General features: G+C 39.9%; 2 protein-coding genes across 2 annotated transcripts in view; one reads left to right on the top strand and one right to left on the bottom strand.

Moving 5' to 3' along the window:
- Positions 1-27067, bottom strand: part of LOC135090169 (solute carrier family 25 member 45-like) — a 27223-nt gene extending 156 nt beyond the window's left edge. Inside the window, 9 exon segments of the mRNA XM_063986592.1 lie at positions 1-1278; positions 4844-4929; positions 10251-10366; positions 13912-14041; positions 15351-15470; positions 15472-15574; positions 18441-18553; positions 21506-21685; positions 26882-27067. The exon segment at positions 1-1278 is cut by the window's left edge and continues 156 nt beyond it. Of these exon segments, the coding sequence (XP_063842662.1) occupies positions 1090-1278; positions 4844-4929; positions 10251-10366; positions 13912-14041; positions 15351-15470; positions 15472-15574; positions 18441-18553; positions 21506-21551 (903 nt within the window). The 5' untranslated portion in view covers positions 21552-21685; positions 26882-27067 and the 3' untranslated portion in view covers positions 1-1089.
- The window catches only part of LOC135090168 (tigger transposable element-derived protein 4-like), a 31640-nt gene continuing 20046 nt past the window's right edge, over positions 15474-27067 (top strand). Inside the window, exons 1-2 of the mRNA XM_063986589.1 lie at positions 15474-15614; positions 21513-21645. The gene's annotated coding sequence lies outside the window, so the exon portion shown is untranslated. The remainder of the gene's footprint in view (positions 15615-21512; positions 21646-27067) is intronic.

Here is a 27067-nt window from a genome sequence, read left to right as displayed (position 1 = left end):
ATGATCTTGCACTGTCAGGTTCCACTATCATATCTTTGTACCCCAGAAGATAAATATACTCGTGCATTATTGCATAAATAGATAAATTATTATACTCTCCCCTCTAAAATTCATTGCCACAACCAACAGTATCACGGTCTACTCTTGTCAACAAATATAAAGTCACCTATTTCACTATTTACATCGAGGTCAGCTTTTATCACACGCATTTCACCTCAAATATTCAACTCTTTCGACGGTTATAAAGTCATTTCTCTCACTAGCTGCACCAATATCAACCAAAAAAATAAAAAATCAACTCATTCAACCATCTATGATTCTATTTATCTCTCTGTCCATCCACATAACTATCCCTGTATCTATCTGTCATTCTATAGAACATATTTATCTATCTATCCATCTATCTATCTCTATATACCTATTAATCCACTAATATTTGTCTGCCAATCTATTTATCTATCTATCTATCTATCAGTGCATTTATTTATCTCTTCAGCCATGTGTGCAAGTATCTACCCGCATCTCTACCTGTATTTATCTACCATCTAAATATCTACTGTGTATCACTATAAAAATCCATCATACATGTACATATGTATACGCTTGCATCCATATACATTCATCCATCTTGTGGGAAGGCTTGTCGGTACGAGATCTCAAGTCGCAGGAGATGTAGTGACGCACAGTGCTGCCAACATTCCTTCCTTCTTAGTTACCTGCGTCTTGGGAATCACAGTAACCCCAGTAACCAGGAATAAAGGGAACGCTACCAGTACTGCGCATCTACATCTTCCTTTATCATCTATAGGACTACATTCTGAATCACTTCTGCGCAGCACCTCCATTACATCAAAAAAAATTTTAAAAAAGGCTCTAATTGAAGTAAACCCGATTTGTCAGGATGTTTTTAACTGTTCTAGTGAGAGACTAAAAAGATTTCTTCATTATTAACTGGAGGAACACTCTTGACATCCCGGCTAATCATTTATGACCTTTAAAAATAGTCGTGGTGAGAGAACAAAGGGTTTCAGAATACGAGTCATATTATTACCATCTGTGCATAGTACATTTCACTACTGCCACGCTGCCTCACGTCACCACTATGTCCGTCGGCTCACCTCCCATCGTCATCTGTTTCATCACATTCAGGGAGGTAACATAGCCGAGGAAGATCGCCCCATTGGTAGGGAAGGCTCGCACTGACATCATTGTGAAGCCTCGCCCGAACACTGAGAGTCCATCTGCCTTGTAGCTCTTAATCAGGCAGTCCACCGTTCCCTGTGAGGACGGAGGCACAGAGAAGGGATCAGAGTGGAGATAGGGGGTTCATAGGGACCAGATGAAAGGTTCGAGGTATATGGAACTGAGAGAAGGGATTGAAGAGCGGAAATGGGGGTTCATAGGTAGGAGAAAGATGGGAGAAGTGAGAGGAATGTTTAGTACAGTAAGAACGGAGGCACACAGAACGAATCAGAGTAAAGATAAGAAGTTTATAGGGACGAGATGAAAGGGTTAGGGTATATGGAACTGAGAGAAGGGATTGAAGAGAATAAAAATAGATGGAGGTTCATAGGTAGGAGAAAGATGGGAAATATAAGTGAGGGAAAAGTTTGTAGAGTTTGTAATATGAGATGATGAGAAAGAAAGGATGTTACATGAAGATAGGGAACAGAAGGGAAGAGAGATTTTACTGTAGAAGTGGGAGATGATAAGCAGGAGAAAGGTGGTTGATAAAAGTGAGATGAAGGTTTGTGAAGATATTAAGATGAAAGGGTTAGAGTATATGAAGTTGAGAAAAGGGATTAAGAAATAGAAGGGGAAGATGATAGGTAGGAGAAAAGCATTAGATAGAGGTAAGAGTAAGTTTCAGGGAGTAGAAATGATGGTGTGGTGATGTGAAAGGATGTTAAATGAAGATAAGGAATGGAGAAGAGGAATTTTATTGTATTATCGAATTAGAGGGCAAGAGAAAAGAAGTTGGGAAGTGTAAAAAGATGAGATTTGATTTATATTGAATTAGCTCAGGGTGGAGAGGAGAAAGATGAAAGGAAGTAAAGGAAGAGAGAAACAGAAGAGAAAAGTAGTTATATAAGCTTAAAAATAAAAGGAACCAAGAATAAAGGCAGAAAATTAATGTCTAGAAAAAGGAGATAAACGAAAGTTTTAGACGTAGTGAAAAAAAAAAGAAATAGAAAAGACGAGAACAGAAGGAAAACAGAATTGCAAAAATTGAATGAAAATGGGAAAACAACTAGAATGAGTAAAACATGACGTAGAAGAAAAAAGGCGAAAAAATATGGCGAAGAAAAAAAATTAAAAGAATAAGATAAATAAACCAAAGTACATAAACAAGAAAAATGAAAAAAAAGAATTAAAAAGATAAAGCAGAAAAAAAGGAAGGAAAGGAGAGAATTAGGTGAAAGACAAAAAGAAAGTAAATTATCTCACTTTCTTCACTAACATATTTTTTAATCTTACACTTAATAACATACTTCAATCTCTCTCTCTCTCTCTCTCTCTCTCTCTCTCTCTCTCTCTCTCTCTCTCTCTCTCTCTCTCTCTCTCTCTCTCTCTCTCTAGGGAATTAATTAGCTGTTAATATTCTCGTTCCTTTGAAGCTCTAACCGTATTATCCTCCTTTTTATCATTCTTATTTATTCTTATCATCTCCTTCATTTTTAAAGGGCGCGCTATTCGTGGCATTATTGATATTTTTGTACTGCGCTTATGAAGAATTCCAAATTTAGTTTAGTTAATTATCTACTTTTATTAATTACGAGAAGTGACGTTGATGATGGAGGAGGAGTAGAAGGAGGAGAAAGAGGAAGAGGAGGAGGAGAAAGAGGAGGAGGAGGAGAAAGAGGAGAAGAAGAAAAAGAGCAAGGACAAGAACGGGAATAAAAACAAGGACGAGAAGTAAAGGAAGAAAAGACAGAAAAGAAAGACAAACAAAAACAAAAATAATAAACAAAAATAATAAGAAGAACAAGGACAGAAAACGAAAGGAAAATTAGAAGAAAAAGAAAAAGCAGTAACAACAACATAAACATAAACATAAACAAAAAAAAGAGAACTATGAGAAAAAAAAAAGAAGAAGAAGAAGAAAAGGAAAGAGAGAACGAAGATGAAGAAAGAAGAAGAATGTCGACGAACGGTATAAATTTCCTTGCCTGTACCCCACACACACACACACACACACACACACACACACACACACACACAGACAGTATCAACCAATGTTCGTTTTCACGCGTGTCTTTCCCCGTTTTTCGTCCCCGCGTCACTCCTTCCTCCGTGTCGGGTTCACACACGCACCAAAAACCCATTTTTTATGTAATGTCATGCACCGCCGTTTTCTTTCACCCGTCACTGGCTCAGGTGGCGCTGCGCTGAATGGAGGACTCGTGTATTTTAAGCATCGTTTGTATTTGGAAAGATTTTGCGTTTTATGGCTTAGTAGAAAATGCGTAGAAAGTGTTCGTGTGTGTGTGTGTGTGTGTTTCTCAGATTTACCTGTGAAACGAGACTCTGTGAAGTTAATAGGATGCGAGGTAGTACTAGTTAAGTTCCCAGGTGTTTGTGGGCTCGTAATATTGCAGTGTTGTGTTTCAGGCTTAACTATGGAAACACAATGCTGCGATGAGATTTACCTGGCAAGTGTGATTAGCTGTGATTAGCAAGATACCTAGGAGTACAAGGTTACCAGGGGCTTGTAATGACTGGTGCCTTGTACTGGTAGTGTATTTTAGACCTAACTGTGGAAATGTGAGATCCAGGATGAGAAATGCCTTGAAAGTGTGATTAGTTTTATTCCTAGATGTGAGCAAGGGACCTGAGGGGACAAGTTCACCAAGAGCTTGTGTGGCAGTGTTGTCTTCTGCTTGTGTTGTAGTAAGGAATGACTGGTGATGCAAGGACTGGGGTGAGACTTACCTGGGGATTACTTTTACCTGTTAGGATTTTTACCTGTGAGTACATTATTTTTACTTGTTAACCCTTTCAATGCGATATTTTATGACACTGGAAGCACTGTATAAAGTCCTTACAAGCATCATCAGCTTATGAAAAGATAAGAGAATAGGTTTTCAGTTGTCTGTTCGGTATAATGTTTTGAGGTGACTGTAGATCAAAGGAAATATCTTACAGTAGTTGTGATTAAGGGTTAAGGAGTCTGGCCTAGAGAGAGAGAGAGAGAGAGAGACTTCAGTATTCCGCTCCCAAACTGACAGTTATAAGAGATTCCAAAATAAAGTTTACCAGCGTAGTTTGAGAAGTGTTATTTTCTTTTAAAACTCTGATACTCCTTGAAAAAAAAAAGTAGGTAAATAAAGAAACAAATAAATAAACAGATAAATAAATAAGCAAGTGAACCGGAAAACAGTGACACTCCTTAAAAAAAACTTGGGCCAATTTTAGTTTCCAAAGTGTCTTAATGCTCCTGTTTTGAGACAAGGTTATGAGAAGCGTGTGCCTGTTGCCTGTGCTTGGGGTCACTGGGGTTAGTATGTGCCTGTTACCTGTACTGGGGATGAGTGGCGCTTTCCGTCACCTTGTAATGGGGGTGAGTGGGGCTGTCTGCTCCTCGTACTGGGCGTTAGTGAGTGTACCTGTTACCTTGTACTGCAGGCTATTGGGTTTGTCTCTTACCTTCTACTGGAGATGAGTGGGGCTGTCTGTCACCTTGTACTGTTTATTTATTTATTTATTTATTTATTTATGTAGGAAGCGCACCGGTCAAGGGCAACAAAATTATGAGAAAAAAGGTCCACTGAGGTGCCGGTCCCCAAACAGTCAAAAGCGGTCGTCAAAAATTAAAGTATAAGTGTGGTAGACTGCCTGTTACCTTGTACTGGGGGTTCCTGGAGCTGTCTGCCTGTAGCCTCGACTTGACCACGTCCAGGGGCAGGATGGAGGCCCAGGACAGCACACCTGGGGAAGGGAACACAGGGAAAAGAAGCAGGTGCAGCAGGTACAAGGAAATATTAGCAATGGGAGAAGGAAAAGTTAAGGGAAATAAGGAGGTATTACTTCACTTTCATTGTTGTTGTTGTTGTTGTTTTTCCATTATCAAGGAGGAGGAGTCTCAGAATTATTGGGGACTGGAGAGGGAAAAGCCAAAATAGAAACACGTAGGTAACAATTTTTCTTTTCACTCCCAGACTTTTTTTTTTTTTTTTGTACCAGTCTCATATACTTATGTAGCCTTGAAGAGGTAAAATAAATCTTGGCTTTGTTTTTTACTGTCTATATAAGTTTTTTTTTTTTTTTAGTGTTCTGAATGTCAACAAGGAACGAGGTTAACAGTGAAAAAGTTAGTTGGTAAGGAAGTGGAGTTGGAGAAGGAAACACGAACTATTGGAGAGAGACAAAACTCTGAAAGAAAAGAAAAAACACATATATAGAAGAAAAAAAGAGCTACTCGCAAAAAGAAGAATATTTACATTTTCTTTGATGACTGTTTCATTTTTTCTCCCTATAAATTGTGAAAATCACTTCAATTTCTACGAGAAACCACCACCACTACCACCATCTGTAATTTAACACCACGCCTCGTATCCATCTCGTACTACCTGTAATTCATCTCGTACACCCCTCAGTTTCCCCAACACCCCCAACACCACACAGCGTCCCAGCACAGCCCAGTATCCATTCACACCGTAGCTATATACAAGTGAAGTTAAGCGTCACTGACCTTTATATTGCCTTGGAAGAAGCGTGAAGCCTTAAGCCACTGACTGCTGGCCCTTTTCAGCCTTAATAATATTGATAGAAAGAGTACAGTGTGATTGTAAAAGATGAATAGAATGATAGTATAGGAGTGAAGGAATATGATACATTATTCAGTGTGTGTGTGTGTGTGCTTTGCCTTTTGAAACTTGATTCTGTTGATGTATAGAGCATTATATAATTGTAAAGGATGCAGTGATAATGAATGAGGGTCTGTATTTAATCCTTCCGTAACTATGGTTTTATTTGGCTTTTTGATACTTATTAGTGTTCATGTTTAGAGTAACAGGATGATGGTAAAACCTTGTGAGGGAATATTTCAAACCTTTCAGTTCTTCTGGTTTTATGATTGCTCAGTGAATTTACTTTTTTTTTATGGGAGTGAGTTAATGGAGTTTTTTATTCAGTTTGAAAGAATGGACGAAAGGAATGTAGAAACAGTTTAAATGCTTCAGTTTTAGTAATTTTATGGTTTGTAAGTGAATTTTCTTTTTGACAAGAGAGAGATTTAATGCGCCATTTTTTTTTATATGTATATTTTATTGTTTATCTTCTATTTATTCTATTTAACTTTCACTCTATTTCATTTTATTTATTTATTTTTTACACTTATTTTATTTATTATTTATTTATTTATTTCTGCCACTGGGTCTTCCTCTCTTGTGCATTGAAATAAATAAATAGATACGATCGTCCAGGGTGAAAATAGTGAAAGTAGCGAAAATAACGAAATTAGCAGGCGTCACATAGCAGTCAAGCGGTTATCAAGGTAGCGAAAGTAGCGAAAATAGCGAGTTTCATATAGCTCTGAGCAATCAAGGGTTATTAATTAAGGTAGCAAAAGTAGCGAGCCTCACATTGTTCTTAGCAGTCAAGAAGTTAAGGTAACGAAAATGGCGAAAATAACGAAAGTAGCGGAAGCAGTGAGTGTCATATTGTTGTTAGCAGTCGAGGGATTATCAAGGTAGCGAAAGTAGCAGAAGTAACAGAAGTAGCGAAAGTAGCGAGCGTCATATTGCTCCGAGTAGTCAAGAAGTTATCAAGGTAGCGAAAATAGTGAATATCACGCAGCAAATTTTGAAACACTTCTGCGCCGCATCCATTACATTCAAAAGGCTTTGTATAGTTGAAGTGACACGGGTTGTTAAGGATGTTATTATGGTTTAAGTGACAGAGTAACGATATTTTTACGTAATTAAGAGGAGAAACACACTTGAGAACCCGGCTAATCATCTCTGTGGCCTTTGAAAATAGTCGTGCAGAGAGAGAGAGAGAGAGAGAGAGAGAGAGAGAGCAATGCGTTTTTAAGCAGACAAGGTATTAGCAGTAGTTTATAGGGGTGCAGGCAACGACCACTTACCTGCCACTCCCCCCCAGAACACATTGGACAGAGCTGAGGACTTGTTCACAGTTGCTTCATAGACCGTCACGTATATAGCAGAGGCCACTACATCCCTACCACGAGAACAGGTCAGGTAAGGTTAGGTTAGGTAAGGTTAGGTTAGGTAAGGTTAGGTTAGATTAGGTAAGGTTAGGTTAGATTAGGTAAGGTTAGGTTAGGTTAGGTAAGGTTAGGTTGGGTTAGGTTGGGGTGGGTTCGGTTCGGTTCGGTTGAGTTTGGTTGGGTTGGATTAGGTTCGATTTGTTTTGCTTAGCTTAGGTTAGGTTGGCTTAGCTTGGCTTGGCTTGGGTAGGTTGGGTTAGGTTAGGTTAGTTAGGTCTTCTTCACATCCTGACCCTCCTCCTCCTCCTCCTCCTCCTCCTTTTTTGGTAGTTATGGTATTAGTGATTAACTCTTATCGTGATTAATCGTGCTGTTGTTATCAGTAGTGACAATTGTTTGTAGTAGTAGCAACAGGCGATGATGATGGTGATTATAGTAACAGTAGTAGTAGTAGTAGCAGTAGCAGTTGTAGTTGTAGTTGTTGTTTTTGTTGTTGTTGTTGTTGTTGTTGTTGTTGTTGTTGTTGTTGTTGTTGTATTGCGCAATTTAATGAAAGACTTTTTAAGGGGATGGCGAAGGAAAGACGTGATTGGGAACATTTATATGAATAGAAACTGAATGGACTGGAAATGGAAAGTGCGAGGTTGAGAGAGGGACGTGAAGTGAATGGATGAATGGACAGCAAAGAGGCCACAGCACTTAGCATCATCATCATCACCATCATCATCATCATTCCTTGCGGTTATCGTTAGGAAGCTTTTTTCATGACGTTAATATATATATAATAAAAAAAAAAATCAAAGATAAGACGTTGTAAATTTGATAAGACGACAAATTTGGCCATTACGGTGAATTTTACCGACTTCTTGTACGGTTTAATCTTTTTTTTCTTTTTTTCTTTACATAGTTTTTTTTTTCTTTTTTAGCGTTATCTGTGTTTACCTCATTAGCTCGAGAAGGTACGATTAGTTTTCACTACTCTCGTTCAGATAAAGCGTGGGAAAAAAAATGAGAAAGAAAAAAGGGAAGATTAGAAAAAAAAAATACATGAGTGAGGCAGTTTTCAAGCACGCAGCCATGAAGGAACCATCGGGCTTTGTCGAATGGCCAATAATCTTACAGTAAAAGAGAGAATAGACACGATCACTTCACCTCATTAGCGTTCAGGAAGTTAATGATGCACTGAGTAATAACCGTGATTATACCTTCAGTGTATTTAATAAAGGCAATACCCGCTCTGCCTCTCAGTCTTAACGATACTCTTTCAATCCGCCTTTTCATAACAGTAATGGCAGTAATGGCGCGAGCTTCATACACTCACGAATACTGTAATGACACGACTAGTTAATTATCCCTTCAAAGCGCCGGAGTGAGCAGTAAAAGGTACATATTTTTTAATCTCTCTTCTATGTTTTCATCGCCTCGCGGGCTTGATGTGGCTTGTGAACGCTGGCGGAACGGCATGCTGCAGATTTGATGTGTAATTCTGAGGGGTTTGAAAAGACGCCACCGACAGATAGTAGTTGTAAGATGTCGAGTGACTCAGCCCTCTCCGTGCCTGTGGTTGTGATGGCAGTTAGATTTCGCTCCAACTTCATTTTATGCCGCCGTTCTTAGTGATTTTTAGTTTGTTTTTACCCTTTCACTACTTTGCTTTCACTGTCACTGTTGTTTTACCTTCACATTTACTTGGTTTTAAGTTTTTCTGCTCTTTTTACTTCCACTCTACTCAATTTTACTCGGTTTTTATCATTTTGTAGCGGCGCCATACGACTGCGATGATGCGGCGGATTCCTTTCTTAAAATCAGTTTTAAATCGTACAATCAAATCAGCCCGCGGTCATAATTACGAGCCAGTAAAATCGTACAGGCATCGAGTGACTCAAGCCCCTCAGTGCGTGTGGCTGTAATCATTAGGCAGTCAGTCGTCCAAGGCCACTCATGGTAGCAAGTGCCATCGTGTCATCAGGAGGCAATTAAGGGTGGGCTGTGCTGAGACCCGCGGTGAAGGAGACGGAGGCGTGGAAGCAAGAACACTTGAATGCTTGTTAACACGTTTCCTGCATGTCTCTCTCCTTCTTCTTCTTCTTCTTTTTTTTATGTAAGAGATTTACTACTGGCCAAGGACTACAAAAAAAGAAGATATAAAAAGACCCACTGAGGTGCTTGTCCCTACAGGAAAATGCCAAAAAAAATAAAATAAAAAAATTATCCAAAGTCGAAGAAGTGTCTCGAAATATGTCCCTTGAAAGAATCTGAGTCATAGGAACGTGGTAGTAGAGCAGCAGGCAGGGAGTTCTGTACCTAATGGGTCTATTTTGCCACATGTTGGTTCACCAGAGACAAAAAAAAAAAAAAGCTTCAAACTGGCATATTTCTTACCCCTTTTGAAGACTACACTGCAACTGGGATGGTACTTTCCCAATCTCTAAGACTGAACAGATAAACTAAATGAAACAGTCATCAGTTTCACGTGGAACTCAACAGAAGACGCTGCTATGATAAAGGACACAGGACAGAAGGAAGGGAGGTGTAGGAGGGAAGCACTGAAGACAAGGAAAAAAAATAATGAAGGCATGTAAATAAATACGATAAAGAAGGGAGGTAGGAAACGAAGATAAGAGGAAAAGGCGAAGGAAGGTAAAGGAAAATAGGAATGGAAACAAAATTGAGAAGGAAAAGGAGGGAGTAAAGAAAGATGCACGGAACAGATACTGGAGAGAAGTGAAAGGCTGAAGGAAGTAAAGGAAGAAGAGAGGCAAGTAACAGGAGTAAGTAAAAAAAAAAAGGAAGAAAATAAATCAGACTAAAAAAACGAAGAGTAATAAAATAGAAGACTAAGAAAATGGGAAGGAGGAAAAGAGAAAAAGCGGAAGGGACAGTAAAGAGGGAATAGGATACACTGAAAACTATGGAAGGGAAGGAAGGGAAGGGAAGTAAAGACGGAATAGTAACGACTGAAGACCTGAAAGGAAGGGAAGGGAAGGTCAAGTAAAAAAAAAAAAAAGGAATAGGAGGCACTGAAGACTCTGGGATGGAGGGAATTGGAAGAAAGGTGCAATAATCTCTCCCCGCCTACCTGCCATTCCTCCACAAAATATCAAGACCCCGGCATTTGCATTCTTTTCCGAGTCTGAAATAGCGGTGATCATTGCGTCATAGAGCACCATGTAGCCCCCGAAGGAAGGCACATCCCTGCAAGAGTCGCGGCGTTAAGCTCAGCCCCGCCCTGCTCCTCCCCTCAAGGCGTGTTGCAGCCAGCCAGCCCACCACCTACGGTTTTGTCACCGTGAGAAATGTTGTGTGTGTCTGTGTGTTTTTTATCTCTTTACTTGTCAGTGTTTTTTATCTATTTATCCATTCATCTTTCCCTTTACATGCATATTTCAACTATCAAATTCTGAGGTCTTTCTTTTTTGTTCACTTGTCTGCACATGTCTCCATCTATGTCTGTCTTTCTACGAGTATGTCTGTTTATTCATATATAATATTCATTTATCTATTAATTTTTATAGTCGCCGCTTCATTCATTCCTTTCCTCAATCAGTATTGATGCAGTGTACCATTATTTTTTTTTTCCACGGTGCACTTCTGACAAACTAATAAATAAAGAAATAAGTAAATAAATAACAGCATCCGATATCATGCTCTTTTATTCATTCAGGCCTTCATTCAATTAACATTCATGCAAAGTTAAAGTGACCTCTTTCATTATCATCTTTCATTATCATCACCACCATCATCATGCACTGGTGGCGTACAAGCAAACAAGGCACAGAAACAAGCAACATTCGATACCGTGTTAGTTTGCCTTGCCGCTCACTGCACAACACACACAACACTCACAACACATGTCACAGCTCCCCCAACACTGGTCTGTGTGCTGCTCGTGGCTGAATCTCCAGAACTAGGGCTCCGACTTTGCATAAAAAGGATATAGATACCTATTTTTTCACCTCCTTCCACCGGCCTAATTTACATGGAAACACAGTGGCGTGAGTTTATGAGCTGAAGCGAGGAGAGACGCCGCGTGCAGGAGAGAGAGCATGTATGTTGGTAGTCAGGACCCAAGTGGGAATGTGAGTAATGGGGGGTAATACTGGCCAGTGTTTATAGTGTAACGGTGGGGTAATTCTGATCGGAGCTGAAGTGCAATGGTCTGAGGAGGAAAGCAAGAAAGAAGTGGACACATTTTGGTGTTTTAAATGTATAAATGGCTTTGATAAACATGTTATAAAAATGGAAAAATGGACAATATTGAAAGTAAAAAATTAAGTGAGGTATTTTTACTCTGACAGCAAGAAAGCGCTGGGCACGTTTGAGTATTATAAGTATACAGATTTTAATAAACGTAATAAGATTCAAAAATTTGCATCATTCAGATTCAGAATTAAATGATGAACTAATTAAGAGTTGAACTGAATGAGATGCTCTGAGAAGGAAAGTACTGGGCACACGTGGATAATCTTAATGCACAAAATGGCTTTAATAAACATGAGCAGATTAAAACAAGTGAAACAACACTCAAACTAATGATAAAGTATTTAAAAAACGAACTGCCTGTGTCAGAAATCTACTGAGCTTTTACACAAGAGTAATAGATGGAGTGCAAGAGAGGGACAGATAGGTTGATGCTGTATACCTGAATCTCAAAAAAGCCAAGTCAAACTCTTTCAATTCTGTCTGTTAACATCTACCTTTCCTTCTTGCTGGAAGTTTGCCTACATTCAGCCTGACCCTAAAATAGGTGACCATTCTAATCCCTCAAACTACCGTTCTAATGCATTAATTTCCTTCCTGTCTAAAGTTTTTTAATCTATTCTCAATAGAAAGATTCTTAAACATCTATCACTTCACAACCTTCTATCTGATTGCCAGTATGGGTTCCGTCAAGACCACTCTGGAGTGAGTTGCCCTGAGGAAGGAAGCAGGAAAACACTTAAGACAGGTGGCCTTGATAGACATAATAAGGGTAACAAGTGGCCAGTCGGTTCAGTTTAATGATGGGAATACTGAAAAAACTGAAATTGTTAAATGCTCTGACCAGAATAGCGCCGTAATATTGGGCACGTGGCTTTAATCTTAACACACAAGTGGCTTTGACAGACATCATAAGGGTAAAAAGTGGCCAGTCTTTACATTGGAGCTTTGTGCTGGAGTATTGTTGAACTGAATGAAAAACAGGTCCGAGGTTTGCATTGGAATATTTTAGAGTCGAGTAAAAAAAAAAAAAAAAAAAACTTGCAATATTTTTAAGTTGAATTAAAAAAAAAAAGTTGAAGCTTTGCGTTGGAATATTGTCGAATTGAAAAATAAATAAACAGGTATACTGGTCAAGATGGGGAGCATAACAGAGATCTCCAAGACTCAGATGGCTTCGTAATGTTAGCTGATCTGTAGAGACCAATGATGGAATGTAATCGTGGAGGGTGGAATGTTCCGATATCGGATGGAAATATTGACCTGTTGGATACACTGAAAGGGACTTATGATTTTCACTACCAAGAGATCATTTGGTGAGTGGTTAGGCTTTGATTAACGTTTATTGCCCTTTTAAGCATCGTGATTATTGCTAATGTACACATTCATGCGTGATATGGTTTATTTATTTATTTATTTATTTTTTTTATCCGTCTCACGTCAGTAATTTTCTCTCTCTCTCTCTCTCTCTCTCTCTCTCTCTCTCTCTCTCTCTCTCTCTCTCTCTCTCTCTCTCTCTCTCTCTCTCTCTCTCTCTCTCTCTCACACACACACACACACACACACACACACACACACACACACACACACAGAGAGAGAGAGAGAGAGAGAGAGAGAGAGAGAGAGAGAGAGAGAGTGAGAGAGAGAGAGTGAGAGGGAGAGAGACTGACGTGCGTAGAATAAGTGGGATATATATATATATATATATATATATATATATATATATATATATATATATATATATATATATATATATATATATATATATATATATATATATATATATCTTGACTATTTTTAGCAAGTGGAAACGTGAAGTGGTCGAAATCCAATCTTCCTGAACTGCATTTACATCCATACGTGCAGTCATCAGAAAAAAAAAATGTATATATCAGTGTAGACAGTAAATTTATAACACATGACCAAGTTGGAAAATGTGAAGAGGCAGTTTTACGTAAGTTTGTATTTGTCATCACAATAATTTGCCTCGTAAGGTGAGGTGAAATTATTATAATAGTTTAGCCCTCAGTCAATCAGTCGGTCAGTCAGTCAGTCAGTCAGTCACTCACTCACTCACTCACTCACTCACTCACTCACTCACTCACTCACTCATTTTTACTTCATCTTTCACTTATTTCCTTATCAGTATCATTCTTTCTATTTATCCATTTATCTATCTGTCCATCCCAATTTTCCATCTACCTATCTAGCCAACTATATGTATCTATCTGTCTCTATGAATCTATCCATTCATCATCTCTTCTTCACTGATTGCTCACTCATTCAGCCTGGCCTGCTCTCTCTCTCTCTCTCTCTCTCTCTCTCTCTCTCTCTCTCTCTCTCTCTCTCTCTCTCTCTCTCTCTCTCTCTCTCTCTCTCTCTCTCTCTCTCTCTCTCTGACAACCATTCTTTTCCTTGCTTCATTCCTCTCTCTAACAACCACCCTTTTCCTTCCTTCATTTCTACCTTCCTTTTGCGCCTTATTCATTCATTCATTCATTGTTTTTATCATCATCATCATCATCATCATCATTACTTGCCTGAACACCATAGATCCTAGCCCAGCGTAGCAGCCCCTCACGCCTCCCCTTTTGTACAGGTCCTTCAGGCAGGAAGTAGGACCCGCGTAGACATGCCCTGACTTCTTCCCCCATGTTCCTTCCGCTGCCCCTACAGAAACACAGGTAGGCCAGGTGTGAGTCAATTTAGATTTAGAGGGTTATATCTTGCTTCCTGTCACCGTGCAATGATCAATCAGAGATATCCAGGGAACCAATCCAGGAATAATGGCCAATCATAGGACGCTGAAAGGTTTAGGGGGCGGTGCTTAGACCAAATGTTAGCCCGTGACAGTGGAAATACCCCGTGAAGGAAAACGGGAGAGGGTTGGAATGAAGTGGTAGTGTATTTGTCAATTTCAGGAAGGGATTGGTGTTATGTGGGCGGATGAATGTGTGTGAATGTATGTATGTGTGTCTGTATGTGTGTGTGTCTGTGTGTGTGTCTGTGTGTGTGTGTGTGTGTGTGTTGGGTAAATGTAGTGCACAATAATGGTCAACGAGTGTGTGTGTGTGTGTGTGTGTGTGTGTGTGTGTGTGTGTGTGTGTGTGTGTGTGTGTGTGTGTGTCGGGCGCGTAGTTGCTGCATTGCTGTTGTAGTTATTGCATTTGATGGAGGTTTCGCGAGCCTGGTATTGCTTCGTGGATCGTTTTGTTGTTGTTACTGTTCTTGTTGTTGGTCGTGTTGTTGGTAGCGGTGGTAGTGGCGGTGGTGGTGTTTTTGTTGTCTTTCTCGTCTACCATTGTAAAAATAACAGGTTGACGCATCGATAACCTGCATTTATTCACGATACAGTCCAGTTCTTACAAATCCCTGACACTTCATTACAACACGAGGAAACAAGATAAAGGTGATAGCAGAAAAACTATATAAGAACGAATAAAACAGACAAGAGATGATACATGCAGCAGTCTGATAACGACAACAACAACAACAACAACAACAACAACAACAACAATAATGATAATAATGATAATAATGATAATATATACAAAGTCAACAGTTCCTATCATAAATTTAAAAGAGATTAGATTTAGTATTCTGCTGTTTTTTTTTTTTTTTACCCATTTATGAAACAAGTAATATACGAGTCTCTCTCTCTCTCTCTCTCTCTCTCTCTCTCTCTCTCTCTCTCTCTCTCTCTCTCTCTCTCTCTCTCTCTCTCTCTCTCTCTCTCTCTCTCTCTCTCTCTCTCTCTCTCTCTCTCTACACATAGCTACCTACCTCTATTTCATGTATATTTCCAAACACGTTAACCTGCCTCCATTAACACAATAGGAAAAAAAATATATAGGTACATAAAACAACACTACCAAAAAAATATATATTAAATAAGTAAAGGATAAAACAACAACAACAACAACAATAATAATAATAATAATAATAATAATAATAACAGCAACACTGGAAACATACATACCCATCTGCATTTGCATTTTGATTTTCACCAGATCCACGGGGCAGGCCACCACGAGCTGCGCCAAGCCACCAGCGCACCCCGCCATGAAGACCTGCGCGTAGGAGGGTTTGTCAGGGCCCCGGGGAAATGAGGCGCAGAGTGTTGGCATAGACGCCGAAGAAGAGCGCGTTCAGAGTCCCAGTGGCCAGCAGAGGGAAGCCCATGCCTTTGTAGAAGCCGCGGACCTGAAGGAGTCGTAGAAGGGAGGGAAACGAGAGAGATAAGGTATGAGAGGGTGATTACAAGAGCATGTGTTTTTTTTTTTTTTTTTTTTGTTAGTTTATTGATAAGCTTTATTTGTATTTAATTTTTATTTATTCGTATGTTTATTGTTATTATATTTTATCTCTAGCATTTTTATTGCTGCTGCTGCTGCTACTGTTGCTCTTGTAGTAGCAGCAGCAGCAGCATCAGCAGTAGTATGTAGTAGTAGTAGTAGTAGTTGTTGTTATAGTTATTATTATTGTTGTTTTAGTTGTTGTTCTTGCTCTACTACTACTACTACTACTACTACTACTACTATTTGTTGTTGTTGTCGTTCTTTTTACTTGTTCATTTTTGCAATATTTGTCATCATCATCATTATCATAATAATAATAATAATTAATAATAATAATAATAATAATAATAATAATCACCATAATCATAATCATCATCACCATAACCAGTAACATCATCAATAGCAAAATCATAATCATCACCACTCATCATCATCTTCACAATCATCATCATCATCATTAGCATAATCATCCTCATCCTCCCCACCACCACCACCACCACCACCACCACCACCACCACCACCACCGCTCAGCCAGGCCTCGGACACCAAATTACCGCGGCAAAAAAGGACATGACCAAAAGTTTATAAGCGTCACTTGCAGACTAAGAAAAATAAAATTCATGTGGAGAGTAAATGTTGAAGTTATCGACTTAAGCACCATTAATTTTTCCTCTCTTTTTTTCCCTTTCTTTTTCCCCTTAAAGTTTCATGCGCAACTTTCGGCGCGTGGAAACAAAATTAGGTATCACGGGTGTTCGCCTCCTCGCTGCCACACTAAACGCTTTAATGAGGTAAGAATGTGAGATAGTGAGGCTGTGTGAGCATGCGGGGCGGCAGGAAGGCGCGGGGACGGGAGGGAAAAGGAGTAATGGGAGAGAAAAGGGAATAAAAAAGCATACGAAAGGAAAGTGAAAGTAAGGAAATGATAGTAAAGCTTTAAAGAACATAGACTTTAATGACCTTTCAAATCACGAGAAAAAAAAAATGTGCTTACTTTTGTACAGCTGTCCTACGTCACGAAAAACATTGATTACTTAAAATACTCTCTATTTTTCAGGAACGCATGTGTTCAAATTACTCATGTACGTAATGACGACACGTACTCACTAAATTTTCAAAGCGTACAAAAATATACTTGCATAACTTTTAAAATTATTATAAAATCAAACCTGTGTTAGGCAGTGTCGTGTTATTGTATTCAGCATTCAGTTAGTTAGTGTATACAACTTTTAAACCGCATGAAAAGATATACGGCCATGACAGCACTAAACGCGGCACCCCAGACAGCGCTGTGGTGGCGCGCCGCAACACTTCCGCGAATGACTTCATTACCCCGCCTGGGATTGATTGAATTCTTCTATTTAAGCTACAGTGACTTTTTTTATACCAGTACACCTGTTATCGGTTTTATTGTTTAATTTTCGATGCAGTTTCTCTTTTTCGGTGATTCTGTGGCAGGGAATGCAATGGACGGCTGGCGATGTAACAAGCAGCAAGTTATGTTTTATGGCTGTCGTTTTGTATTCAATTACGTTATGTATTTGTAGCGCTTCAGTCTCACTGCTTTGTATCTATATCTATGTATCCTATCTATCTATCTATCTATCTATCTATCTATCGAGAGAGAGAGAGAGAGAGAGAGAGAGAGAGAGATTATGTCGTGGGTTTTATTGTTGTTTGAATTAAGTCTACTACATGCAGTCCTCTATGTACTTCGCATTTGTTTGCATATTTTCCCACGCCCAGCAGCGCGGCGTGACCTGCTGCTGTGGGGTGTGATCGAGCGTAGTTTTGACAGCTCCTGTGAAAGTTATTGGAGCTTACGAGTGCAAGGTTGCTTTCGTGACCCCAGTGATATTTCAACAAGGATTATGTTAACAACAAAGGGGAAAACATCCTTAATAATAAAACATCTGTGATCTTTGAAAACGGTCCGAACACAAGAGCAATGCATTTTTAAGAGTACGAGCTAAATAATTTATCTTCTTTGCGTGTTACAGCATTAATAACACGCTTTGATGTCATGTCCCTTGTGATAATGGTGCTTTATAATGTTTTACCTGCAATGTTTCGCCTGCCGCCAGAACACCGGGCCGGGACGAACATATTAAGCGAGATAAAGAAATAAGCAGGAGAGTGACAAAACTGCCGCGTGGGTGAGAGGAGCTAAGCGAGTGGTTCTTTTTTAATGTGAGTGAAGTGAATGGGTGGCAGCGATGGAATTTTTCAGAGGAAAGGAAGAAGAGGCAAAAGTGACTGTCAGGGAAGTAAGTGAAATCCATTTAGAGTTAGAGAGAGAGAGAGAGAGAGAGAGAGAGAGAGAGAGAGAGAGAGAGAGAGAGAGAGAGAGAGAGAGAGAGAGAGAGAGAGAGATGCACCCTCTTAATATCCTTCACATCCCCACTACACGCCCTTATTCCTCAAGTGGCGTTTAAAGGGACACAGGGTTTAATGGCAGCCAGCCTGAAGGATTTAGTGCGAAGGAAGGAGGGAATGGAGGACGTTGGGATATGGAGAGTGAAAGAGAAATATCTAAGAGTTCATGGGAGGAAGGAAGGAAGGAAGGAAAGGTTTAACTAAAGGAAGGAAGGAAGGAAGAAAGGGAAAATTAATATGAGAAAGGAAGACTTAAAGAATTAAAAGAAAGAAAGTTGAAGAGAGGTAAGGAAGATTTGCTGGAGTCTAAGAGAGAGAGAGAGAGAGAGAGAGAGAGAGAGGAATGGAATCAAGCAATCTGGCGCACCGTTAACTGAGTGTCACTTTTCACTTACTCCTTCATATCTGAACGTGTTGGCGATGCCCCCCAAGGCGGACACCTTCCTCAGGGTTTGCTGGCGCACTTTTATCGTGTCCAGGGGATGGCCCACCACCAGGCCGGCGCATCCTGAAGGAGGGAATGGGGGCACACTGTTATTTCTTAAGCAACATTCATGAGCTTCGTGTCAACTTACTTTTTTGGTCCTTATAATTTTTTCCTTTTTTTTTTTTTTTTTTGTGTGTGTGTGTGTGTGTGTGTGTGTGTGTGTGAGTTTGTGTGTTTATTTTCCCCACTTTTTATTTCTTATTTATTTCGTCATTTTTTTACTATTTTTTTTTTATTTGTGTGTTCCTTTAGTTTGTCTGTCTTATTCCTCGTGTAGATGTGTATTTTCTTTTTGTTTTATTTTTTTTTTCTATTTTATAAGAACGTCCGTGCATTTTCTCTCTATTTGCTGTTTTTTGTTCATTTTTTCTTTAGCTGATCTGTTTTTTGTGCATTTCTTGTCAACTTACTATTCTATTTTTTTTTTTTTTTTTATCTAAGCGTTTCTTTCGCCTATTGTCGTCTTGTTTCTCCAGCCTGTTTTTTTTTTTTTTTTTTTTTGGGGGGTGGCTTTAACTATTTTCTATTCGCCCATTTCCTCTCCATTTACTGTTCATGTATGTCTTAATATTCTTCTCTGGTTTATCTGTGCATTTCTTTTACCTATTTCTGCTTTATTTTTCCTGCCACTTTTTTTTTTTTCCTTTTCTCTCTGTTTTCTATTTATAAGAACATGATAAGAACATAAGAACAATGGAAGCTACAAAAAGCCAGCAGGTCTACACGTGCCAGTCTCTGTGTAAAGCAAACCTACCACTATCTATCTCTCATCCCTAATGTAAATTGATCTAATCTTTCCAAGCTCCCTGTTGGCGCGGCACTAACAGACTGATTCCTGAGTATGTCAGTCACCTACCACGAAGCTGAGATCTCCTTATATTCTCTTTTTAAATCTCGCTTTATCAAATTTGAACCCGTTATTTTTAGTCCTGTCCTGATTATTGACCCTATTTTTGTCCTGTCGGTAATATCTGGTTTTCATTCTCTTCGTCCAAAAGGATTTGTTTGTTTCTGTATCAGTTTTGGTACGTATATACTTCACACGTTGGTTTAATATGGTTTTGTTTCAGCATTAAAAAGATGTGACCTTGTTATCCTTTTTCTATTTCCATCCTCATTCTTTTCCTAACGTCTTTTCGCACGTGACGGTTCCAATACTTTTCATATGTGTCTTTTAAATCCAAGTATGACATTCACCTAACATTACTACACAAGTCTAAAATTGTTGGCTTGATGCATGAAACTCTTCCAATCCATTATCCCCGCTCTGGATGCACGAGTAAAAGAACATTTATTTGTGTCGGTGTATCAGTTTGTTACTACACCTCTCTCTCTCTCGCTCTTAGTTAATGGGACTCTATCAGCATGCCCTACTTACCCCCCCCCCTCCTTCTCGTCCTTGCCCTACTTTCTGTCTTTGTTCTGCTCGCTTGTTAAAAATGTGATGTGTTGGTGTTTTGTGCTACAAGTCTTTATCTAACGCAGCTTTTAGTTAATTACCTTCATGGATGTGCATTAATCTTCCATCGTCGTATTGTGTGCTGTGCCCGTTTGTCTTTCTTCCTTACTTCCTTACCTTCCGTCTCTCTCTCTCTCTCTCTCTCTCTCTCTCTCTCTCTCTCTCTCTCTCTCTCTCTCTCTCCTTCCTTCTTTCCTTCCTTCCTTCCTTCCTTCTTTCCTTCATTCATTCATTCATTCATTCCTGCTTGCCTCCTGCCTTCCTTATTTTTATTCCTTTCCTTCTTTCATTTATTCATTCATTCATTCATTTCTTCCTTTCCTTTCCTTTCTTCCTTCTTGCGTGCCTTCCTTTTCTCCTTCCTTCCTTCCTTCCTTCCTTCCTTCCTTCCTTCCTTCTCTCTTTGTTACGTTCACCCTTCCCCGTTTGTTCTGGGTCAGCTGATGCATTCACTCATACACTTATTATGTTTATACACCTGTTCCTCTCTCTACACCATTTACCTGATCTATCCTTAACACTTTTCCCACGTCTGCGCTTCCCTTTCCCTCTCTGATGCATTTCCTGTAGTCACGTATATTCACTTTTCTTTCCTCCCTCACCTGCATTGTCTATGGCTGTTAATGTTTTTCTTTTTCTTTTCTTTTCGTGCAGTATATTAATTGTATTTAAAGTAATGCTCCTTTCCAAGCCAGGCCTTCCTCACCTGCGTTCTTAATTAATCTATTTTCTCATCCTTTCTACTCAGGTGTGTCATTGGTATCCTGATCTTATCTTTTGACCTTACTGAACTTTGACCTTTAGTACTGTGATCTCTCTTGATCTTAGTGACCTTCACCATAACGTTTGACCTTGTGGTGACCTCTTTTAACCTTCATGTTCCCAACTGTGACCTTTGACCTTTGACCTTGTGACCTCTGCTGACCTTATTGATTTTCACCGTGACCCATGACCTTTGACCTTATGACCCGTAGACCGTGAATTCCGCCCAGGTAAATATTGTCCATGAATGTTCCACCCATAAGATTTTTTCCTCCATTTCATCCCTCGCATTGTAAATTGTGTTAGGTTAAGTTAGATTGGGTTAAGTTGTATTAGGTTGGGTTAGATTGGATTGAGCTAGGTTAAGGTGGGTTGGGTTGAGTTGGGTTGGGATGGGCCGGGTTAGGTTGGGTTAGGTTAGGTTAGGTTTGAGTTGGCTCGGAGTAGGTTAGGTTAGGTTGGGTTAGGCTAGGTAAGATTAAGTTGAGTTGGGTTAGGTCAGGTAAGGTTAGGTTAGGCTAGTTAGGTTGGGCTAAGTTGGATTATATTAGACTTGGTTAGTTTGGGTTAAAATGAGTGTTTTTAGCATAGCTTGGGTTAGATTAAGTTAGCATAGGTTGCCTTAGATTGGCTGGTTCGAGATATGTACATTTGGGTTATGTTAAGTTAGGCTAAGTTAGTTCGAGACACTAACCCTACCTAACCTGCATTCTCCCTACCATGTCCTGCACTAACCCCACTCCTTTACTCACCCCCCAGCCAGCCTGCCACGAAGTCACACCAGAAATCTTTGTCCATGACGCGCCGCCCTCCTCCTCAGGTTGCTTCGAGGTGGAGGAGGTAGGCGGCGATGAGGGGGAGGAGAGGCAGGCCTGTCCTCCGCTAGCCACAGGTGAGTACAGGTGATCCCCAGGTGTGGTTTGTCCTTCTACCTGTTGATTGGGGTCAGATTAGGAACAGGAAGAGGAGGAAGTGGAGAAGAGAGAGAGAGAGAGAGAGAGAAGGGGGAAGGAAGAAGAAAGAGAGAACAAGGAGGTGGAGAAAGAAGTAAGAAAATGTAAGGGGTGAAGGAGAAGATAAGGAAGAAGGAAGAGGAGAAAGAAGAGAGAGGGGGAGGAGGAGGAGGAAAGGAGACGAGACGAGATGAAATGAGACGGAGTAGAAAAAAGAGGAAGGAAAAGGAGGAGTAGAAAGAGAGGAAAGAGAGAAATGGAGGATGGGGAGGAGGAGGAGGAGGGGGAGGAGAAGTAAAAAAAAAAAGGAGAAAGGAAAAGGAGGAGGCGAAAGAGAGGAAGGAGAGAAATGGAGGAGGAGAGAGGAAAGAGAGGAGGAGGAGGAGGAGGAGGAGGAGGAGGAGGAGGAGGAGGTTAACCAAACAGCATCGAATCTTTAGCTCCTTACTTGTTTGCTTAGGAACTGTCGCTAGCCACAAGATAAGGAGATAGAACTGCAGAACTGTACAGCAGAAGGCTCCTCCCCACCCACCAATCCCTCCAGCTCACACTTTGACGTAACAACACTAAAGAAAAGTACAGTGCGGAATAGAAAAAAAAAAAAGGCATGGAATTTTCACAGGAAAGGACAACAGCAGATATCGTGCAATTTATGGTCAACTCTCATGTCGTGCTCAGAAAATTCATATATAAAACGACAAGACCTAAAATTGAAACTCGCGAGATTAAAGGATTAGTAATGAAAGAGGCAGGGAAAAAAAGAATAGATAATACAACACGAAATAGAAGAAGAAGAATGATTTGAAACGCGCTAAGAGGCTGAAGGGATTAGTAATGAAAGAGAATGGAAAAAAATAAAAGGGGCTTACAGTAGTTAATATAGGAAAAAAAAATAAGAAGGCTTACAGTAGTTAATATCAAAATTCAATTGTAGAAGAGAACTAGCAAAACATCTACACTACACAGACGAAGAATAGTAAAGTGAAATCAAACAAAAGACACAATTAAATAAAAATATACAGCACTTTCCTCCACCATAACACTATAATATCAGCAGTTGTAGGTGGAGGAAGAGGAGGAAGAGGAAGAGTAGCATCAAGTCCCTAGTCATTGGGGAAGGTCGGCCAGCACTCGCCTTGACACAAATATGAGTACCTAGTAGGGACGCAAGAGATGTTGATGTTTGGTGGTGGCGCCGTGCCAACAGAGAGAGAGAGAGAGAGAGAGAGAGAGACGACCAGGCATATTTTTATCAATACATTCGTTATTTTATTTTATTTTATTTTTCTTAGTTCAGTGCTCAATGATTGCAAGCTCTCGTCTTTGTCAGTGTTCACTCTCCCTCTCAGTAAGGCTCTTCTGTTGCCGCGCATGATCTCCCCCTGCCTCGTGCTGTTTTTGTTAATAAGACAGTTATTTTCCATCATGAAACTCGATTAAACCTAGACGATATTACTCACCCAATAAATAAATAAATAAAGTAAAAACACTCACTAAAAGATTTAAACCACTCGACCATTCATTATTTTTTTTTTTCACAGATGTCTCCGAAATTAAACTTCAAACATAATGCCATCCTACTTCCTCTTTCACAGCTAAACATTCTCCTATAATGACTTACAACTTTCTTGTACACTTGTCCTGCAGTCTCCTGAAAAGTTCCGTGGCTTAAGGCAATAATAACCTGCTGTTTTCTCTTGGGTTATCTGTGTCCATGCAAACTGCCTTTCTTTTGTGGTCTGAACATCAAGGAAGGACGAGCATGGCAGGAAGAGTTGCTGCGGAGGTGAGAGCAGTGGCAGAGTAAATTGATGCCTGGCAACCTGAGTAAAGGGCGCGAGTGACCTTGTCAGTGTTTATTCAAGTTTAGTCAAGGCGAAGGTTTTCTGCCGCGAAACTTCAGAATCCAGATCTACGCCAAAAAAATAAATAAATAAATAAAAAATGCTATACGCGTACGCCCTATGATCCTGTTGTTGTTTATTTGTTTGTCTGTTTATTTCTTGTCGTTGATGTTATCGTTGTTGTTGTCTTTGGTGGTGGTGTTGCTGCTGCTGCTGTTGCTGTTGCTGCTGCCGCTGTTACTGCTGTTATTGTTCTTCTTATTCTTATTCTTCTTGTTTTGTTGTTGTTGTTGTTATTCTTATGGTTCTTTTTGTTCTTGTTATTATTGTTGTTGTTATCGTCATCGTCTGCACTGCGGCGCATTGGACCGGTGAACCACTCCTCCCTCACGCCCATCACTTCTCAATCGTGCATTGCATAATATTCTGTGGCATCATCACCAGCATCAGCTTGTTTTGATCTTATCTTTGGACACTTTTACAAAGAAACAAACACACATGTTATCTGAGCGACCTTACATTATTTTCGCTGAGCACACGATAAAACAACAGGCACCGGAATATTTTGACTACACTACCGCTTCTTATACTGTCAGTTGTACCGGTATGACTTAATCACCAAACTTACTCATGACACTCTCTCAATCAGTCAGTCAGTTATTTATTCAGTCAGTCAGTCAGTCAATTATTCAATCAGTCAGTCAGTCAGTCACTTGATCAATTATTCACTCAGTTACTCAATCGGTCAGTCAGTTTAACAATTATTCAGTCATTCAGTCAGTCACTCAATAATTCACTCGGTTATTCAGTCACTCATCGGTCATTCAGTCAGTGAATTAGTCAGTCAGTCAAGCTATCAGTTGATTTATTCATTTACTAATTAGTCAATGCAGTCATCCCTTCCTCCGTCCTGCCAAGCCGAGGCAAACACAAAGGAACACAAAGGAAGAACGGACAACAATAGGTAAGCGTAGTGGGTCTAGCGGGGCTGCCTGTGATAAAGCACACAATCTAATCAACGTTAGTAGACACAAGATAGTAAAGGTGAAGGCTCCCTTTACATCCACCGGAGAACTAGAGAAATCTTTTTTTTTCTTTTTTTCAAAGTTTCTTGTTAGCGTTGGCCTGTGTTTCTTTTACGTGAAAAAAATATGCAGACGATATCAAATAAGCGTGGGGATGAAAATATGAAAAACATAAATCGAGGTATAAGAAGAATTTGAAGTACAAATTGTTAACCTACTTAAGTTCAGGGACTGCCACGTGTAAGCCTGGTCGCTTCTTGCAGCTTCCCTTATTTCTTATGTTCTTATGTTCTTAAGTTACTCATTGAAAAGAATATATAACAAAATGCTTATTGAAAGAAAAAAAATAAATATGTCTATTTCAGGCCGAGAATTTCACACAGGGTGGCCCAGACAAAGCTCCACACACTCACATTCTCTCTCTCTCTCTCACACACACACACACACTCACTCACTCACTCACTCACTCACTCACTCACTCACTCTCTCTCTCTCTCTCTCTCTCTCTCTCTCTCTCTCTCTCTCTCTCTCTCTCTCTCTCTCTCTCTCTCTCTCTCTCTCTCTCTCTCTCTCTCTCTCTCTCTCTCATAAGAACATAAGAAATAAGGGAAGCTGCAAGAAGCGACCAGGCTTACACGTGGCAGTCCCTGTCTCTCTCTCTCTCTCTCTCTCTCTCTCTCTCTCTCTCTCTCTCTCTCTCTCTCTCTCTCTCTCTCTCTCTCTCTCTCTCTCTCTCTCTCTCTCTCTCTCTCTCTCTCACACACACACACACACACACACACACACACACACACACACACACACACACACACACATCATTCACATTCTTGGCCCTGTCAGATAAAAAAACAAACAAATAAATGTATAAATAAAACACGGAGAAAGACGAGATGTGCGGGGGATTAGGTCAGGATCAGGTTGGACAAAGCACTCATACACACACCATTCACATTCTTTGCCCCGTCAGATTAAAAAAAAAAATGAATAAATGAAGTAAATAAATCAAAATACTAGGAGCAGGACGAGATGAGTGTGGAATTGGTTTAGGATGTTTAGCCGCGTGGTTCAAGTAACCCAGTAAGGAAGAGCCGACCAGCACACACACTCACAACACACAAAAACTTCATTTAACAAATAGCAACGTGGTCTGCCCACTATCTTTAATCTACTACTTCCCTTCAATTTTCCTTTCTTTTACTACTTCTGTCCAAACTCTTCAATATTCTCAGTCTTTCTACAAGTAAAGAAAGAAAGAAAGAAAGCCGACCAGCATTTAGCGATTGCTCGTGTTGTCATTGTGAGTTTGGACGCTTACAATAACAAGATGAGTATTTTGGGAGATTTGATATTGCTTTAGATCCAGTTGACAATTACTGTATACTTGAGTTCGATTATATTACAGTCACTTTATTGTTTATTCTGCGTCTTGTGTGAGGGTTTGGATATTTAAGATGACGAAGTTAAGAGTGTTTTAGGGAGTTTTTTTTTTTTTTTTTTCTTTTTATGAGTTCAGATCAGATTAACAATTACTACTCCAATATGATCTTTATAACAACCACTTCATTTTCTTGTGAGTCTTGTTCCTGTTGCCATTGTGAGTTTGGATGTTTAAATCACGAACTTCAAAGAGTGTTTTAGGTAGTTTTATGTGTTAGGTAGTTTTAATGTTACTTACGATCAGTGGTACTCTAGTCTGACCGCTAACTTAACAACCTCTACCTTGTTATCTGCGTTGACATGATGTGAATGCTGAGGACTAGAGTAAGTGTGCATCGGGAGCTTTAATGTTAGGGCAAATCACGTCAACAGTTACTACTTCACATTGACCGCCTACAACCTTGTTATTACCCTGCCCTCTCCTCGGCTTGTCCTTGTTGATATGAAGTACAGAGTCATGAGTAGGTGAGTAACTATTTGTGGCTACAGCATGTCTGCCTGCTTCAAGATAACAAGACTAGCACTATCTAGGAAGCTTCAGAGCCACGCCAGATCACCAAACTTAATGTCTAATACTCCCAAGACTCCTCAGCTTACCTCGCAGTACGCACAAGGCAGTTCGTGAAGTTTTTTCCAAGTATTTACACTCTCCTTTACAAACAACAGCTGTAGATCACGCGTCCTTCCCTGTACACACTTCCGTTCCTCTCTGTTTAAGTCTGGTACTAATTGAAATCCTTTATAATCTTCCTTTGTTGCACTCCTATATACAACAAACAAACAATCAATCAATCAACCCCTTTTAAACAAATCAAGGAACCTGTAGGGATAACTTCACACTGAATTGACACCCAGAAATTCACACTCACTTAGTAATCTCTCCTCACCACACTTCACTACACTCGCCCGGGTTCCCGCGAGGTGTATACGAAAGCGAGGTGGTGCCTAGACTGACTGACTGGACCTTGCATGTGTTGCGTATGGTCCAGTCAGTACCGCGGGCCTGGTTAAGGTGCCACTGGAGAGACAGAGCAGAAGGAGACACAGACAGGGAC

Source organism: Scylla paramamosain, chromosome 34 (genome assembly GCF_035594125.1).
Source record: "Scylla paramamosain isolate STU-SP2022 chromosome 34, ASM3559412v1, whole genome shotgun sequence".
NCBI classification, from domain to species: Eukaryota; Metazoa; Arthropoda; class Malacostraca; order Decapoda; family Portunidae; genus Scylla; species Scylla paramamosain.
Note: the sequence above shows the minus strand (reverse complement) of the source record. Positions and strands in the feature narration are given on the sequence as shown.